The sequence below is a fragment of the Peromyscus eremicus genome, chromosome 2 (assembly GCF_949786415.1).
Source record: "Peromyscus eremicus chromosome 2, PerEre_H2_v1, whole genome shotgun sequence".
NCBI lineage: Eukaryota > Metazoa > Chordata > Mammalia > Rodentia > Cricetidae > Peromyscus > Peromyscus eremicus.
The window spans coordinates 157,579,838-157,598,828 of NC_081417.1; the positions used below are offsets into that span (position 1 = coordinate 157,579,838).

An 18,991-nucleotide genomic window follows, 5' to 3' on the forward strand; every position below is an offset into this window, starting at 1 on the left:
ACAGAGCTCTCACAGACATTTAAAAAAAAAAAAAAAAAGGCAGTGTGTGGTAGCACACACATCTGATTCCAGCACTCAGAAGGCTGACACTGGAGGATCTTGGGTTCAAGGCCAACCTGTCTCAAAAAACTTAAGAAAAGAGAAGTATATACAATGCTTGTATTCTAGCATTACTCCTTTGGATTACATATAGGTAGAGAACTTTCTGGAATGTGTAAGGATGGGTAACATGCTATGAATCCTACTGGAATAGTTTCTGTGTACAAAGGTAGAGATTTGGGACCAACATAGCAGGTTCTGGGCCTTTAGGTAGAAAGGGAGAGAATCTGAGTACAAGGCTGGCTGCTGGCCACATCCCTACCTCTACACCACTGTGTGCTCCTCTGTGCCCTGCTTTCCTTATTTTAAAAGAAAGAATTTAGCAGAAACTGTGTCAGAATTCTATGATTATTAAATGAATGAAAACATGAGAAGTGGTCAGAAGTGGAACACAGTTAATAAACATGTTGAAGATGTCCCAGATGTCAGGCATGGTGGCACAAATCAAAGTATTTGAAAGGCAGAGTTTGAGATCAGGAGTACAAGGCCAGCCTAGTCTCTATGAGACCTTATCTCAAAGACCTGGGAAAAACTAGAAGCAGGACCAGAGCCTATGGAGGGAAGGAGCCCTTTCTTTCCTTGTTAAGAACTCCTTGTCTGGACTAAGGATTGAGCCAAGAGCTTTGCACATCCAGGTGTTCTATCCCTGAAGTCCATTCCCAACTCAGTTTTATTTTCAGAGATGGTCTCGGTAAGTTCAGGTTAGCCTTGAACTTGTGGCCATCCTGCTTCTAGCCGCCTGGGTATCTGGGACACAGGCTTGTGCCACCAGGGGACAAGAGTGGCATCACAGAGAGAAGGTGTGGAGAACAGTATGACCTGTAGTGGTGGCTGACCTGACCGCCGAGTCTCCTGGGATGAAGGAGAGGGAGTCACGTGAACATCAGTAGACTTTTGCTGGAAGGCATGTACTCATGGCAGCTCTAAAGCTGAGGACTTGGGAAGATCTGCATTTCCTGAGAAACACACATAGGGCTTGGAAACTGAATCTATTTGGGGTCTGAGAGATTAGGGGACCAACTCTGCTCTTTTCTCCCAGGGAAGCAGCCAGTTCATCTCCTCCTGGACTAGATGTGTTCCTTTGCTTCATTCATGGTCACTCTACCAAAAACTTCTGAAACCGAAACTTAAAGTCCCACTTTTTCCTGCATTTGAAGTGGGGAAAACTCAGGAGAGAGAGGTTAAGTGCACAGGGTCTGCTTGAAGGTGCAGCCAGAAGATCCCAACCGCACAGCTCAGTGACGGATGTCAGGCCTCCCGTGAAAGGCCTCACTTAGCACTCACCTGGTCATCAGCAATGGCTTTAGCAAAGCGAGCACAGTCCAGCTGCAAGTAAATATCCGTCAGTTGGTCCAGCAGCTTCTTTGGCTCAAAGCCGTACTTCTCTGGGTTTTCAACTTTCAGGTCCCGGCACTTGGGTCCACACAGCTGCTGTAGGTTAAAGTTCAGCATGGCTGCTAATCGGGGGCCAAGTTCCTAGGAAATGAAAGGATAACAGGACAGTTCAAGCTGCTGAGAATGCTGGCGACCATCTCAGTGGAGGAACAGGAATCGGCGAGTTTAATCTTCAAAAAGCCCTTCAATGTGCTGAGCCACGTAAGTTAAAGAAAGCCACATGGCAACCAAACACTGGTTTTCACCACCCTTTCTTTCTTTCTTTTTTTTTTTAAAGAAGATTTATTTATTTATTATGCATACAGCATACTGCCTGCATGTATCCCTGTAGGCCAAAAGAGGGCACCAGATCTCATTACGGATGACTGTGAGCCACCATGTGGTTGCTGGGAATTGAACTCAGGTCCTCTGGAAGAGCAGTCAGTGCTCTTAACCGCTGAGCCATCTCTCCAGCCCCCTCACCACCATTTCTTATCTGAAAACCCTCATAATGGAATGGTACAGACTGCATATGAATGAATGTCCACCAAAGTCTTCTGTAAAGATACACTTTTTTTTGTTGTTGTTTATTTTTGTTTTGTTTTTTTGAGACAGGGTTTCTCTGTGTAACTTTGGAGCCTGTCCTGGAACTCGCTCTGTAGACCAGGCTGGTCTCAAACCCACAGAGATCCACCTGGCTCTGCCTCCCAAGTGCTGGGATTAAAGGCGTGTGCTACTACAGCCCGGCTACACACTTTTTAAAAAATAATTTAACTTCATTTTATGTGCATTAGTGCGAAGGTGTCAGATCCCCTGGAACTGGAGTTACAGACAGTTGTGAGCTGCCATGTGGGTGCTGGGAATTGAACCCGGAAGAACACCTGTGCTCTTATCTGCTAAGCCATCTCTACAGCCCAAGACACACACTCTTAATTATAAGCATCCCTACAAATTCCCCCAAGAGGTGAAGGAAGGAAAACCACTGGCAACCCTGCCATTCTGCAGCACGGAGCAGCACTTCCCGCACATTCCCAGAAATCTCAAGTTGGTGATGGTCAAGTATATACTGTCTGATTTATTACTGACCAGAGACACAGAAGGAGGTGATGTTTGTCAAGAGTTTTAAATCTAGTCAGTGATGACTTGAAAAGCCAGAAAATAAGGACAAAATAGCATGCAAGACCCACAGGACGACTGTGTCTATTATAGCTGGGCAGACACAGCTTCTGAGCTCAGAGAGAAGCTGTTGTGGATCAGAGAGTAAATATTGACCACTGGGAAAGACTCTTTAAATAACAGGGTTCTCATGAAATGACTGGACTTACACAACCTGACGCTACATAGCACTACAGAGTCTCCTGTTCCACAAAGCACAGCGATAGTCCTGTGTGGAGAAGCCGGGAACTGAGGAGCGGTTAGTTGCTGGGTTTTCTCTGCTATAGCAAATGCTCAAGCCACCAGTAAAGAAGGTAGAAATGAAGACTGAAGAGATTGTTCTGCTGTTAAGAACACTTCTCCTTCCAGAGAACACAAGTTCAGTTCCCAGAACTCACATCAGGGAGCTCCTAACTGCCAGTGACTCCAGCTCCAGGGACCCCGACACCCTTTTTTGACCTTCAGAGGCACTGGCAAACATGTGGCATACCCCAACACACCCACATGTAAGTAAAAATAAATCTTAAAAAAAAAAAAAAAAAAGAGAGAGAGAGAGAGAGAGAGAGAGAGAGAGAGAATAGAGTTGGCCAAACACTATCTGTGGCCAATTCCAGTCAGATTCTTCTTTTTGTAAACAAAGTTATATTTGAATTTGGTCATTCTCTTGTAAATAAAGCTTTATTGGAAAACAGCCAGGCTTGTTTATGTCCAGGCTGTTAGCATGAGCACAGCTGAAAAGCTGCCGAAGACACACAGTGTACAACATCTTTAAAGGACTTACTCCCTGGCCATTGTAGGAAATGCTAGTAAATCCCTTTGGCACAGGGAAAGCAGGTATGTGGACGGTGAGCTGTCTTCTCCCCTGCTTCCCTGCTACTGTGCTGAAATCTGCTTATCAAGAGACAGGAAAAGACCCAGGTCTCAGGCCACTGTGCAATAAAGCCTCTGCTGGAGGCAACACAGTGAATCATGGAATGGAGCGAGGAGGGAACATGGAGAACAGGAGGAAACACCTAGTAACGTAAAGCTTCACTCGTGCAGACAGCTGCTGCGCCCTTTGGCTTGCCCTCTACCCTGCCACACCACAGCATCACAGCTTCTCACCGGGGTAGGTCAGCAAGCAGGTCCCTCAGGGTATACTGCTCAGTTTTAACCTCAGAAACAGAACCTGGTCTTAGCAATCAGGTGGAATACTGAGACTGCCTTTAACCTACCACAGGCCTCAACCAGTTCTCATTGGCTTTCAGCTTCCTCAATGTTACAAAGCTACTTTAAAAGCAGCAGAGACCTCTTATCAATCATTCTACTTAATGTTCTCCAAATCGGAATTTGTTACCTTATACTTTTCTGATATATAAAATACAGAAATCAATAACAATAAAATTGCGCCACAAATCCATAATCCAGATGTGCTGTGTACACAGAAAAAAGAAAGCCATCGTGAAGTGAGCATTTTAGACTACATGTCAAGGGGCTTCGCTTCAGTTCGGTAGAGTACCATGCAATGTGTATCAATTGACATACCTGGGGACAAAATCAGGAAGAATTTCACTACTGATCGCTGTGGTTAAAAGGAACAACTGTCCTGAGTTCTACGGGCTGCATGTGTCACCCCACAGACAACGTGAGCACCCCAGTTTCTACTCACTGGCCTGAGGAACGGCTTCTGGACTTGCTTGGTGAGGAGATGGAACATGTCCACGGTTTCAGTCGCCAGGGCAAGGTAAGAACGTGAAACGCGCTCATCCTGAGCAAGCTGAGACTGCCGGGCCTGCTGCTGATCCTAGGAAACACCCACAGTTACCAAGGAGACCTCAGTACCAGCCGTCCGCTCACAAAAACGCCAAGAGCAAAGGAGAAACTGGCTGGCTTACAACTGCAGAGGGTGACCAAGCCACAGCACCCTGGGAAGGAAGAAGGGACCACAGCAGCACTGTCCAGACAGCCCTCTAGGGTGTGGAGTCTGGTGGCCTTGGATCACACCCAGAACCTGACGCATGCTAAGCACAGGCTCCACCGCTGACCTACGCCACCAGCCCTGGCCCATTCCTGACCTCTCATGAGAACAGCCACATTCCAGGGAAGATGAGTTAGATTATCATAGTACCTGATGCACACACTATGCTACAGAGAGGGGTTCATTCCCCTTAAAAACAACTTTCACTTAGTCATGAACATTAAAAAAAAAAAAAAAATGAGCTGGAGAGATGGCTCAGCAGTTAAGAACACCGGCTGCTCTTGCAGAGGACCCTGGTTTATTTCCCAGCACTCACACAGTGGCTTACAACCACCTGTAACTCTAGTTCCAAGGGATGTGAGACCTTCTGGCCTCCACAGGTACCAAGTATGCATGTGGTGCAAGCCGGCAAACACTCACACGTAAGTGTCTGCAGATGGTTACTTTTTGAATTGTGACTCTGCACCATCAGGCTGACATTCCACACAACCACCAGCATGCTTACCTATGGCACAATCCTTTTCCCTTCAATCTGCCAGACTGGGAAATAATAAACAGAGTTTGACTCATGGGGAAAAATCAGTAGTGCACTGAAGTCTTTGCATCCCTCCCACCAGCTAAGACTTATTCATTTTCTGAGACAGGATCTCACGCAACAAAGGCTGGCCACCAAAAAGCTCCACAGCTAAGGAAGGCTTTGAAGTTCTCATCCTGCTGCCTCAACTACTCCAGTGCTAGGATTAGAGGTGCACACCACTACACTCTGCTTATAGACTTGTGCGTGTGTGTTAACGTGTGTAGGTAATGCATGTCGAGGCCAGAGGATAGACAACCTTAGGTCTTGTTTCTGGATTACCCCCAAAACACACTTTAAAAAAAAATAGTTTCTTTCACTGATTTGGAACTTGCCAAGTAAACAAGGCTAACTGGCCAGCAAGCCCCAAAGATCTCACTGTCTCTTACCACCTCAGCAGTAGAATTACAATTGTGTCCCATCACACCCGGCTTCCAGGCCTTTTCTCCCCCAGGGGAGGGGCGGGGCACACAGCTGGACTAGCTGCTATGGGCCAACAAGCACCCTTGGGTCTGGTGCTACAATCCGTGCCTGGTAGAGACACTGCATTGAGGCTGGGGAACCGCCCACTTCTCCATAGTCTAGAATGAGCCTACTGAGAAAAGGCAGAGCCAGGAAGGGCGCAGGGACAGCCAGGCCTCAATGTCCGTCCTCAATGTGAGTTGCAGTGCCACAGCCTTCATTTGTAAATACTTTGTGGGCTCTTACATAGGCTGGGGCAAAACGGACAGACAAGGAAAATTAAGGGAACACTTATTCTGGAACCAGCTAGAAGCCTGAAACTTTAAGACAACTGATCACACAAAATCTTGTATAGAGACCAGTGCTCTAGACAAAAGACATCTCAAAGACAATCTAACAATAAAGTATTCTCGCTCAGGCCCAGAGTGTGGGCGGCCTTGAGTACAACTGCGTTAGCTCTCCTTTCTCATCCCTAAATCCAAGCAACAGACCTCACAAAACCACCGCAGTTACACTTACCACAGGAAATTCTGGGGTTTTGTTTGTTTGTTTGTTTTTCTGGTTTTTCGAGACAGGGTTTCTCTGTGTAGCTTTGCGCCTTTCCTGGAACTCACTCTGTAGCCCAGGTTGGCCTCGAACTCACAGAGATCCGCCTGGCTCTGCCTCCCAAGTGCTGGGATTAAAGGCATGCGCCACCGCCACCACCACCCAGCTAGGAAATTCTGTTTTTAAACAAATAATTTATTTAACTTTTTATTTTTATGTGCATTGGTGTGAAGGTGTCAGGTCCCCTGGAACTGGAGTTATAGACTGGTATGAGTTGCCATGTAGGTGCTGGGAATTAAACCTGGGTCCTCTGGAAGAGCAGCCAGTACTCTTAACCACTGAGTCATCTCTCCAGCCCCGGAAATTCTCTCAAGATGAGAGAAATAAGCAAACCAATCCATCCACCCACCCACCCACCGGTCCATCCATCTGTCTATATGTACATTTTATTTATTTGTATAATGTGTGTGCTTTGCCTGCACGTATGTCAGTGTACCGTGGGTGCCTGGTGCCCATGGAGGCCAGAAGAGGGCGTCAGATCCCCTGGAACTGGAATTACAGACCGATGTGAGCTGCCACGTGGGTGCTGGGAATCAAACTTGAGTCATCTCTCCAGCCATCGGTTAACATATTTTTATTTAAATTTTAAACATTAAACTATGCTTTGCCATACAGCACTGTAACTTAAGCTATAGAAATACACACAACACACACACATACACACACAGAGGAAATCTCCATTTTAAAAACATCTAAAGTTAAAGGCTAGGCTCACAACCAAAAATATAAAAACAAGCCAGGTGGTGGTGGGCATGCCTTTAGTCCCAGCACTCAGGAGGCAGAGCCAGGTTGATCTCTATGAGCTTAAGGCCAACCTGGTCTACAGAGTGAGATCCAGGACAGCCAGGGCTACACAGAGAAACTCTTGTCTCAAAACAAAAACCAAAACCCCTAACACAGCCATCGACCAGACACTCAGAAAGGCTGACAGTGATGGTGAAGAATTAGGGGGACTTTCGGAAAAGAGTGATGTTGAGGTCACAACAGTCTGGGTAAAGAGCACTATAGGAAGCACTAGAGGGAAGAGCAATTGTGAAGAGGAACAGCAGAGAGGCCAGTGTAGGAGTGGAGTGAGTGGAGATGAGGGTGTTAGCAGACATGGGTAGAAAAGTGTGTGCCCTGTAGGTTACAGGAGCGGAGTGAGAAGCAAGTCCAGAGGGGACATCCCTTTGCTGTGAGCACTAGCAAGGGAGGAGGCTGGGAGCCCAAGACTGTACTGCAATAATGATGGCAATACAGAATGGTGACCTTCCTGCCTCCATACCCTGAATACTGCAATCACAGGGGTATATATACAACTACACTCAGTTTATAGGCTGCTAGGGGTTCAAACCCTAGCAGAGCTTCATGCACTCGGGGCAAGCACTCTACCGATGAAAGCTTTAGCCCATGGAGATAAAAGACAGCCTCTAGATGGGGAGGAGGCATAGAAGAATCAAGGACAACCTGGCAATTGGTGGAATGAACCTACTGTTAATTACAGTCGTTGATTGTGACTCACAGAGCAGATTTAAAGGACAACACGGACAAGTAGGATTAAGACAGCTGTGGGACAGCCTGAAGGCAAAGCAAGCCAACACTGCTCAGAGGTCTGTGGGCAGCAGTGCTCTGAGTTGCAGAGCTCTACTCTGCAGTCTTTAAAGACAGATATTTAAAGTCCTGGAGAAGATGACATCACCTGGCAGTGATGTCAAGTAGAGGCATCAGCAAATGTGCAGGAGTCTATTTGGCTCTGTGAGGAGTGGAGGGTAGGTATGTAGGGGGCAGGGTATGACAAAGACAGAGGAAATAATGGGGAGACGTCACAGGTGTTAAATGAACACTGTCAGGCACAGTTTCTTGTTACAGAGATTGCTCCAACAGCAGACATCAGAATTTCAATATGCTTCAGCATCCTGCTGGTACCCCACTGAGAAACGTTTTCCAGGGGCAGGAGTAGAGAACACTTAGAAGAAGCAGAGGACTGAGCTCTGAAGCTACCATTGCTCAGAGGCTGGGGGATGAGGAAGTAGAAGGCAGCCAGCAACCTCAAGGGTCAAGGAAAAGTTGTTTGTGAAAAGACACCTTAGAGATGATTTGTGCCTTTTAAAAAAACCATTAAGAGAAGAATCAATAGTACTTGTTGTCTCAAATAAATGCACTGACTGCAGCAAAGAGAATGGGCTTTTGGCCCAGAGCCCAACTCCTAAGAGATTAGCTGGTCTCCACTAAACAACATGGGAGAGCTTACAAGCTCTCAAGAGGAAGCAGAGTGAGGTGGGGCTGTGCAGGACACTTGCTAGGGACAGCCAGCCCTTCGGCAGGATTCAGACAGAATGGGGAGTATTCCTTTGATCTTCCCAAACATCGTGTGTCCTATACTAAGGATATAAGGATAGGACATACTAAGGATAGGACACACGACGTTTGGGAAGACCAATGGCACACTAGAACACTGTGCACTGATGGCTGGGTCTGTCCTGCAGGTCACAGACCCAGCCCACCTTGGGCATAAGGGCTGAGGCTTTTTTGGCTTTGCCTTGTCTGGTTCCTCAGGATGGTTTGAACAGTCTGGAGACTGCCTGGAGGCTAGGGCTACAAGAATCCCCTAGAGCCACACCGGGAAGGCATGGGGCAGCAGACCTGTGCAGAGTCTACCTCAAGAGGGATGGAAGCAAAACAGCTGAAGAGTGTTTGGAAACGGGCCCGGAGCCCTGGGCAGAAGACACAGGCGGGACACACAGATCCAGTGGAAAACTGCTTATCTCAACAGATCAGAGGCAAGGGCTGTGGGGACACGGATCCAGGGGCACTAGGCACTCATGGAGCCCTAGGCAGAAGCCTTTGGAAGGTACAAGATGTGAAATTCTCATCAAAGCTGCAGGAATACTTGTGATGAAAACCTTCACAGGCCAACCAAGAACCAGGGTCACACACTAGTGAGATGAGATGAGATGGGGGGGGGGGTTCCTTAAATGTCCTTCAGTGTCCTACAGTGAAGATACTTTTGACTCCACAACAGGACATCAACACCGCCACCGTGAGCTCAGGCCCCCACAGGTCTCTCAAAAGGGGCAGAACCCTGTGGAAAGTGGCTTTGACTCTGAGCCAACCCAGCTATGGCATTCCTAGGAGTTATCAGGGCCTACTAGGTATCAGAAGAGAGCAGTGTATTGTTACTGGTACAGCATGAATTTCTCAAGAAACCTGGCAACTAGACCTTTTTCTAATAGCAACCAAATGTGAAAATCAAGATCAACAGAAAAAAAGTTCCAACAGAATCCTAGGAGTTTCTCAGATGTCTACAGAAGGCCATATGAACAAACCCAATTCACCCAGCAGAGAGAAGCCTAGAGATTTGTTTCCTGGCTACCACATAAGTCATAAGACTTAATATATACAATTAAACATTCCTCTAAGCAGCCCTTTCAATTAAAAGGCAGGGCAAGTGTCAACGATGCATTGGGAATGGCTTCTCATATCTTGGATTTAAGATTTTATTTTTAAAAATACTTTGGTGGTTTTCGAATCCAGATTCACCCTTTGCAATTATATATTGACATATATATAAATGTTTTTATTTTATGAATATGCGTGTGCCTGAGTTTATGTGCATCACAAGTGTGCAGGAGTCTCAGGAGGCCAGAAGGCATCAGACCATCAGAACTGACTTAAAGGCAGTTATGAACTGCCTGATGAGGATGTTGGGAACTGAACCTGGGCCTTCTGGAAGAGCAGTAAGTGCTCTTAAGTGATGAGCCATCTCTCTAGTTCTTCACACCAGATTGTTTTTGACAATGAGAATCTGGCTTTGAGGAAAAGCTTGACAGTCAGTCTTAGTACTAAGCAACATTCTTGCCTGAAACTCAGCAGAGAGTGAACTTTTTTCTGGGGGGCTGGAAGGGAGAACTGGGGATCAAATCTAGGACCTTAAGCATGCTATGCAAGCACGCTACCACTGAGCCACATCCTCCACCTCAATTTTTAGCTTCGGCTAAAAACCTTTAAGAAGTCCTCTCCTATCTCAGACCTGAAATATTACTTCAGGGAAGCCTACGGGTAGCAAAGTCCTAGCAGTAAGTCAGCTCCCGCTCTCCAGGCAGTCCTGGAAGTGCAGCCCTTGGGTCAGTCCCCAGGCAGACAACGCAGAGCTGTGGAAACACCAGGCCACCCTCACCCGAGGCAACTGGTCCCACTGTTCCTTGTTCTTCATCTCTTCCTGCACTTCATGGATCCGCTTCAGTGACTCCAGACTTTCATCCAGCAGAAAGGTCGTGTCGTTTATCAGCATGTTGATATAGCGAACGAACTGCTTTCCGGAACTGAAAGGCAATGACAGTGTGTGGTCACACAGCTGGCTGGCCACTGAGAAAGTGAGGTCACCTGTGAGACTGCAGCTCTTGGCACATACACCACATCAACTCTCCTCAGATTTTGCTATTCTTTTTGGTTGATGTTTTGTTTTGTTTTGTTTCGAGAAGGGTCTATGTAGCCCAGGCTGATGTCAAACTACTTTCCTGCCTCAGCATCACAGAGGTTGGACAACAGACATGAGCCACCAAGTTCCAGCCCTATCCTTTTTAGTTCCTTGTGATAAGCTCATTCTAGTGGCATGCTGGACCAGCCTTGTATGGCTGGTATGAAGCAACTGCTAAATATTCCAGAATGTTCTGAGCTGATTTCCTTGGCAGTTTATATTTGGCAATAATTTATATAGTTACACTGTGGAAAAGTAGCAAACGCTGAAATTCCTCCTTTTGGAGAGGCTCATAGCACAGCCCAGCACTGGCTCACTGCTCTGTGTTTTTAAGTAGACGACACACTCTTCCAGGCTGAGCTTGACACAGCCAGCATCAAGAATTACCCAAACACAGAAGGCAAGAAACTACTGATAAAGTTATTCCTATCACAAAGAAGATTCACTAAGAAAAATAAGAAAGATAAGAACTCATTCCACAGAAGCCAAAGCTTGGGGTCTAAGGAGACCCTGTCAACTGCACTGTAATGAAGGGACTTACTGGGAACCGGGATAGCCTGGCCCACCTGTTAACAAGAGCAGATGGCCTCAGTCTCAGGAATGAGGGGACACTAGGACCATGGAGCACAAGCTGGGGGCCCGTCTGGAACCTAACTGATCACAAACGCAACTTAACTTAGTCTCCCCTGAAGAAGTACCCAGCAAGTGGTGAGGCTGCTGTGTTATCAACTCCTAGTTCAGTTAACACAGGACAGACTTGATCAGAGATCTTATGCGGATGGAACAAAGCTTCTTTTGAAGAATAATGCAAGGCTTCATTCAATGTTTACACTCATCTTCCTTCTTGTAAGTACTTATAAATAACTTAGAGGCATTACTACTGGCCAGGCTTACGCTGGCCCTACAATTTCAAGCTGGCATATGAAGAGTAATTAATACAGCCTGGCACCTAAGCACACCAAATGAACATTAAGTGGCCACCTTAACCTAAGTGCTTCTAAATCTTGTTTCCTCAACATTTCTGGGTCAGTCTGATAGCTTCATTTAATCACATATAATACAAAGAAAACACAAAAAACACTTTACATGTGCATTTTTCTAGAACATTCCCTCATGTAAGCCACTCCTAGCGTTGACAACTTTAAGTAAGCAGGCAATTAGATAAGTGGCCACACCAAGCAGCTCCTTGTGGCTACTTGCAGGAGGCTGAAACCAAGGGTACAGCCACAGGAACCTGCTGCTCTCAGCAGCTTCCCGCCTGTGATTTTTCCAAAGAGCAAGCTGTGCCATCAGGGGCCCAATACTCACTTGAACTCCTCCATGAAGGTGCCATGGTGAGCTATGTTTTGCCAAAGGCTTTTAAAAATAGTGCTAATGTGATAGCGAATTGTGAACTTGTCATAGAACTCGCTGGTGGCTCCAGTATGCTCGACATCTAAGGAGGAAAGACAAAGAGACTCAGACAGATGTGTTTTCTGACGTTCCAGATGCAGTTCCCACAATGACAGTGACAGGAAGGACCACGGAGCTGGTAAAATGTTGTCTGTATCTCCCATGGAAGGCGAAGGAGAAATCATGACTTCATTCTCTCTCCCCTCATTAAAGTTTTCAAGACAGGGTTTCTCTTTATAGCCTTGGCTGTCCTGGAGTACACTGTAGACCAGGCTGGCCTCGAACTCACAGAGATCCACCTGACTCTGCCTCCTAAGTGCTGGGATTAAAGGTGTGCGCCACCACCAACCAGCAACTGGCTTCATTTTAAAAGACTGGGTGTTACTATATTGCCCTGGACATCCTGGAAGTCACAGAGAGTTACTTCCTTCTGACTCCCAGAGTGCTGGGATTGAAGTGTACCTCTCCCCCTATAACCCGATTTTAAAGACCAAAGTTTCATGATAATAGTCTGCAGTGGATACAACATCTACAAGAATATGAGACAAAGCCAACATCTCTGGGACAGTGTTAACCTTAATGATGATAAAAGCTCATTTATCACATCTCCAGCCCATTTTAAGCTGTTAGTTTAAGGAAATTCCATAGCAGTTCATATGTGTATCTCTGAGCAGAAAACAATAGGCTACATTGTATATGTACCTACTACTTGTCTATTATTTTAAACACTTTTGTATCAGACATTTTCCAAGCCCATACTAAAGTAGAGAAATGCACAGTGACTATCCACACTCATGGCTCAGGTCATCAGCACCCCTGTAATATATTAAGATGGGTGAAAACTAAACCTGGTGACACCGATGGCCAATATCAGCATAATGTTCCATATTCAGTGCAGGCTTCAAAGGAGAAAAACTGTTGGTAAAGACAGTCACAACTTAACAAAGACAAAGGGAAATTAAAATGAGCTACCTTTTTTAGCATAGCATACTGGCAGACATTAAAAAATAAGACTGGTCAGGCAGTAGTGGCGCATGCCTTTAATCCTAGCACTTGGGGGGCAGAGGCAGGAGGATCTCTATGGCAGGATATTTGATGGCACTTGACACTGAGACTGTGTTAATAACATTAGCCTTGAATCAGGGGACAAAGCCAGTGACTCAATGAGCAGAATTAGCCATAGAGAAGCTGGGAAGACAGACAGAGAAGGCAGGAGCAGGGAGGGACTCAGACTTCCCATCTCGGAAATCCAGAAGTGTGGAGAGGTACGCCGGCTGCTCCTCTACGGACTCTTTGACCTATCAGGTTTAGACCTGGAATTTGACTCCTGACTCTTTATTGGTAACAAAACAACTTATATAAGAACAACAGAGCTCTGTGAGTTTGAGTCCAGCCTGGTCTACAGAGCGAGTTCTAGGGAAATTACACAGAGAGACTCTGCCTTGAATAAACAAACAAAAAATATAAGGGAAAACAGGCATACTACACATGCTGGGGGTGAATAAACAGTGACAATAGCTCTCTGAAAACAACTGAGTAGCAGGTGTGGTGGCACATGCCTATATTCCCTGCACTGAGAGGCAGGAAAATCAGGAGCCCAAGGCCAGCCTCTGCTACACAGCAATTTGGATGCCAGTCTGGGTACATGAGACTGTCTTGAGTGTAACAACCCTATCCTCAAACATTTGTACCTTGTAGCACAGAAATCAGTGTGCTTCTACTAGTCTGCTGACGCCACTCCAGAAAATGCTCACAGCTGTTTACAAAGACCAACGCCAAGCACACCAAATACTGCATCTTTTTTAATTTTTACAATACTAGAGACGGAACCCAGGGCCTTGAGATGCTAGACAACTGTTCTACCACTGCACAGAAATAACTGTTTTTGACTAGAAAAAAGTTAGTAATCCTGATAAAAGTCTGATAAAAACCAGAGACTATGAAAACAAATGTACAGCTTGGGCATAATGAGAGCTTTTTAAAAGTGACTGAGGGCCAGCAAGACGGTTCAGTAAGAAGAAGCGCTTGCCATCGCTGAAAGCCTGAGTTCAAGCCTCAGGACCCACATGCGGGAAGGATAAAAAAGGACATGCAATTTGTCTTCTGACCTCTATTCATACAACACACACACACACACACACACACACACACACACACACACACACACACAAAATAAAAAATACAACAGATTTGTAGTAAAACATTGCATAGACTCTGAGCATATAGATGATGCGGGACTTTAAATTCTGCTTGGTACTGTCTTTTGCAGTGCTGTGGGTTGAACCCAGAGCCTGGTACAAATCATACAAGCACTCTAAACATCACCCCTGCCTCTCTTCATATTTTCTGTATTTTCCAAAGCCTACAGTTTGGGGGTGAAAACCAGCTGTTTAATAATAAAGGAAAAAGACTAAGATATTCCTCCCATGCTAAGACCTGAAAGTACTTCCGTATATTCATTAAGCCGACTCTTCTCTGGATGAACTGAGTGCCATTTTATTACGTCAATGTGTGAACGAAGGTGTCCGCAGTGACTCAAGCAAAGCTTGCCGAGACAGAAAACTGGAGGCCGGCACAGCTCCGTCGGCATCTGAAGCCACCACATTCTGGGCTGCATCCCAGACACACCCCAAGCTAAGCCACTAGCGTTAGCTCACTGCCCACCAGCATCCTCTCCCCTAATACCTGTTTTCTTATTTTCTCCTAATGGTTCCTCAAAATCATCCCTACCTGTAGTAGAATATTTTAAGATATGTTATTTTTGTTTATATTCTATTTGTTCAACTCTGTGAAGTTGTATTACTATGTCTGTGTAAAAAATCTGATGGTTTAATAAAAAACTGGCCAACAGCAAGGCAGGAGAAAGGATAGGTGGGGCTAGCAGGCAGAGAGAATAAGTAGAAGGAGAGATCTGGGAGGAGAGATCTAAGAGGGAGCAACCAGAGGAGGGACTCCAAGCTACGTGACAAGCCATGGAATAAGAGTAAGATTTACAGAAGTTAGAGAATGGGAAAAACCCAGAGGCAAAAGATAGACGGATTAATTTAAGGAAAGCTGGCTAGAAACTAAGCCAAGCTAAGGCCGGGCATTCATAATTAAAAATAAACCTCCATATATGATTTATTCAAAAGCTGGATGGCTCTGCCCCCACCCACTCAAAAGCCAAACAACAACCAACAACACCTACCCAGGTTCTAATTCCCAAGTCTTAGCTCTAGATATCCTTAAATGGACTTGTCCCTTGCTAACCTCACGAACCCTGTCCTCTCTCAGCAAGGGTTTTTTTTTCAAGACAAGGTCTCACTATGTAGCCCTGGCTATCCTGGAACTTCCTCCGTAGACTAGGCTGGCCTTGAACTCACAGAGATCCATCTGCCTCTGTCTCCTCAGTCTGGGATTAAAGGCCTGTGCTACCATGCCCAGCTTGAGAAAGGCTTCTTGCTGCCTTCTTTCTAGATTCATTTCACTGCTTTCTTTTTCTGCCACTCTGCGGCTGAGATCTACCAATGCTCAGGCTTCTATTCATTTGCAGCTGAGATCTACCAATACTCATGTGTGTATCACTTCCTCAGAGACCTTCCCCAACCATCTTTCTTGAAGTACCCCATCTTCTCCCACACCTACTGTCTCCAACCCCTCCCAATCTCCCCTGTCTGCCTCCCAATGAGGGATTCTGGAGTCCTCCCACAGCAGTCCCAGCACAAAGACCTGCTGATTTAGTGATGGACTCTATACTGACTGCTGATTTAGTGATGGACCCTATACTGACTGCTGATTTAGTGACGGACTCTATACTGACTGCTGATTTAGTGATGGACCCTATACTGACTGCTGATTTAGTGATGGACCCTATACTGACTGCTGATTTAGTGATGGACCCTATACTGACTGCTGGCTTTGTGCAGTCAGTCAGCTCTGAGGAAGGAAAATCCTGGAAATAAGTAAGTCTAGCCCTATCCATAGCCTCCCTGTCCTCAGAATTCTTTCTTAAGGAAGACTGTTAGGAGATGTACCAAAAACTCTTATTTTGATGTCTAATTTTATTTTTGAAACAAGATTGTATTTAAGTACTTTTTAAGTGAAATACTGCTCTGTGGCCTGAGAGGTGCTGGCTCCAGCAATCTATCTAAAACTCTAAGTCCCATCTTAGAGGCGGCCTGTTCAGGGCAGGATCTAATGGGCAGATCTTGATGGGGTGGTGGACAGACCCATGGGGGAATATCTGTGAGGCACCCTGCAGAGTCAAAGCTCTTGTAACCATGGAAGAACAGCAGAGGAGTCAGGCACACTTGTGCTAGAATCCAGCTGCTGGGCACCTGCCACTCACTAGCCAGTAACCTTCAGCAAGCTTCTTGACCTTTCCAAGCTCAAGTTTCTTCATTTGTAAAATGGAGGTATTTATAGTACCCATCTCTTTGACAGCTATGCGGATCAAGTGAACAGTGACCACGAGTGGCAACTATTTTTAGGAAAGGTATCATCTATCTATGACTATGAGGGGGCTCAGGCCAGAGGGCATCCTGGTCCATGACAAAGGAAAAGAGCAAATAATACCTACCCACATGCTTCTCAAGTGTGCTAACACACACACACACACACACACACACACACACACACACACACATCATGAAGCTACAGTAACATGCCCAGACCACTAACTGAATACTAATGCTATTTAACAAAAATTTATTTTTTAATATTAATACATATCTCCTGTGGAATGTGGTTATTTCTTGGCATTTTCTATACTTTTTCTTTTTGAGACAGGGTCTCACTATGTATCCCTGACTGGACTAGAACTCATTATATAGACCAGGCTGGCCTCCCAACATGCAGTGTCCTCAATATACACAAGCATCATTTGTACCTAAATATCCTGAGCTACCTCTGACCATGATCAAAGGACTCAGACCCCCCAAAGGGACTTTTATCCATCAGTGCACTGGACTGTCTCCAAAGAAAGGATATGAACAAAACCTCCAAGACAGTATGTGCCTACTTTATACTTAAGAGTGCCTGAGTAGGCTAAGAAGCAGCTCTTAACAGATGTAACAAAGCCACAGTGATAAAGGGAATGGCAGGAGAATGAGTTCCAGACAGGCAGAGGGCAACTCCTGTCCCTGAACACTGGGCATCCTCTAACAGGCCACCTCGTCAACAGCAAGGACATGTGTTGTAAGCCACCTATTTCTGCAGAACACAGTGGGGTCTACTAAATGCCAGGCACCTACAGAGTGGCTAGAATGTGCCAGGTTTAATAGGAGATGGGAAGACAGGACACATTTGATACCCTGGGAAACACACAAACTGGGAAACTGATTCAATAGCATAGTCTTATGTCTTTGTTAAGAGACAGATCAAACCAACAATTTAAAAGCCAAATTTTATTTTATTATTATATTATTATTATTTTGCCTTTTGTTTGTTTGTTTGTTTTTGTTTTTTGAGAAAGGGTTTCTCCATGTAGCTTTGGAGCCTGTCCTGGAACTCACTCTATAGCCCAGGCTGGCCTCGAACTCACAGAGATCCGCCTGCCTCTGCCTCTCAAGTGCTGAGATTAAAAGCATGTGCCACCACCGCCCGGCTTAGTTTGCTTTTTTGAGACAGGGTTTCTCTCTGTAGCCCTGGCTGTCCTGAAACTCGCTCTGTAGACCAGACTGTCCTTGAACTCACAGAGATCCTCCTGCCTCTGCCACCACGCCTGGCTCCCAAAGCCAAGTTTTAAAGACAGTCAAAAGGTGGAATGCCATCTGACCAGAGGAGGGGACTCTCCTTGAAGCACATTTGCCATGTTCTGTCACTTCCAAGTGTAACTGGACACAGGGAACAGCACGCACAAGTATTAGGGCTCAGGAATTGTGATAAACTAATGAATGAGGGAAGGCTCCCGGAGCACCCCAGAATCCTCATTTCACTGGCTTGGATGAGATCCAATATACTTTTTCTTGTTGCTTTGAGTAGCTTTAAGCTAACCTCAAACTTGCTATCAAGGATGACCTTGGACATTTATAAAAAACTCTCTATTTTACCCACACTTTGAAAACTCAACTACAGGATGGTGTTACATATCAAATGCTGTAAATTCAAAGGCAAATGATCCAGGTAATTTCACTCAGATGAAAACACCAACTTGGACTACTAACAACAAATGGAGTCTGCTAAAGCATCAGAAGCCAGCACACGCAGTGGCCAGTGTCATCTCTCTCTCAGACGCCTGAGAAGACAGGCTCAGAACGGGCTGGTAAGTGATCTGCATAAGCGGATGTTGGAGTCTAGAAGGCAGGATTATTTATTTATCTATTTATGGATTTTAGGTCACAGGTTTAGGTTTAAGTTCACTCTAAAACAACCTTGTCTGTCATATAGCCACATGCCAGAAGGCACATCCAGAACCTACCTGTATAGAACTTCATGAGGGAAGGTACCAGCAATTTTGTAGAGAGAGGATGGTTCTCAATCATCTCAAAAAACTTCTGAGTTCGAGGCTGGACAGAAGGGTTGGTCATGAACATGACCTCCACCAGTTTGGCCACTAGGTACGGGTTTCGGATGTAATTCTGGTTGCACAGCATCACCACGAGGAACATCACGATGTCCTGAGTACAGGGCTCATAAAGCACCTGAGGAGAATATCTGAACAGAGGAAAGGACACTCTGTGAGTTGCCAGGAACCATGGGAAGGAAAGGAGGCAGACTGGGCACAGCGGGGGAGGGCAGGTACCAGGTCCCTGTGGATGGTTCAAGTGATACGCACACTGGAACAACACAGATCCAAAGCCAAAAGTGTGTGCTGGCTGCAGCATGCTGTGCAAACCACGCTTTAGAAAGGAAGCCACAGCTTGAGTGGACTTCACAGAAAGGTCTTCACTACCCAAGGGGGGGGGGGGCGTTACTTATTTATTTTTTAAAAGACAGG

The 18,991-nt window shown here is 45.7% G+C and overlaps 1 protein-coding gene across 1 annotated transcript in view; it reads right to left on the bottom strand.

Annotated features, from left to right (window-relative positions):
• The window catches only part of Ube4b (ubiquitination factor E4B), a 122,151-nt gene that overhangs the window by 4,762 nt on the left and 98,398 nt on the right, over positions 1 to 18,991 (bottom strand). Inside the window, exons 22-26 of the mRNA XM_059255398.1 lie at positions 18,473 to 18,708; positions 11,992 to 12,118; positions 10,384 to 10,528; positions 4,277 to 4,411; positions 1,384 to 1,575 (exon numbers count right to left, since the gene is read on the bottom strand). Coding sequence (XP_059111381.1) covers positions 1,384 to 1,575; positions 4,277 to 4,411; positions 10,384 to 10,528; positions 11,992 to 12,118; positions 18,473 to 18,708 — 835 coding nt within the window. The remainder of the gene's footprint in view (positions 1 to 1,383; positions 1,576 to 4,276; positions 4,412 to 10,383; positions 10,529 to 11,991; positions 12,119 to 18,472; positions 18,709 to 18,991) is intronic.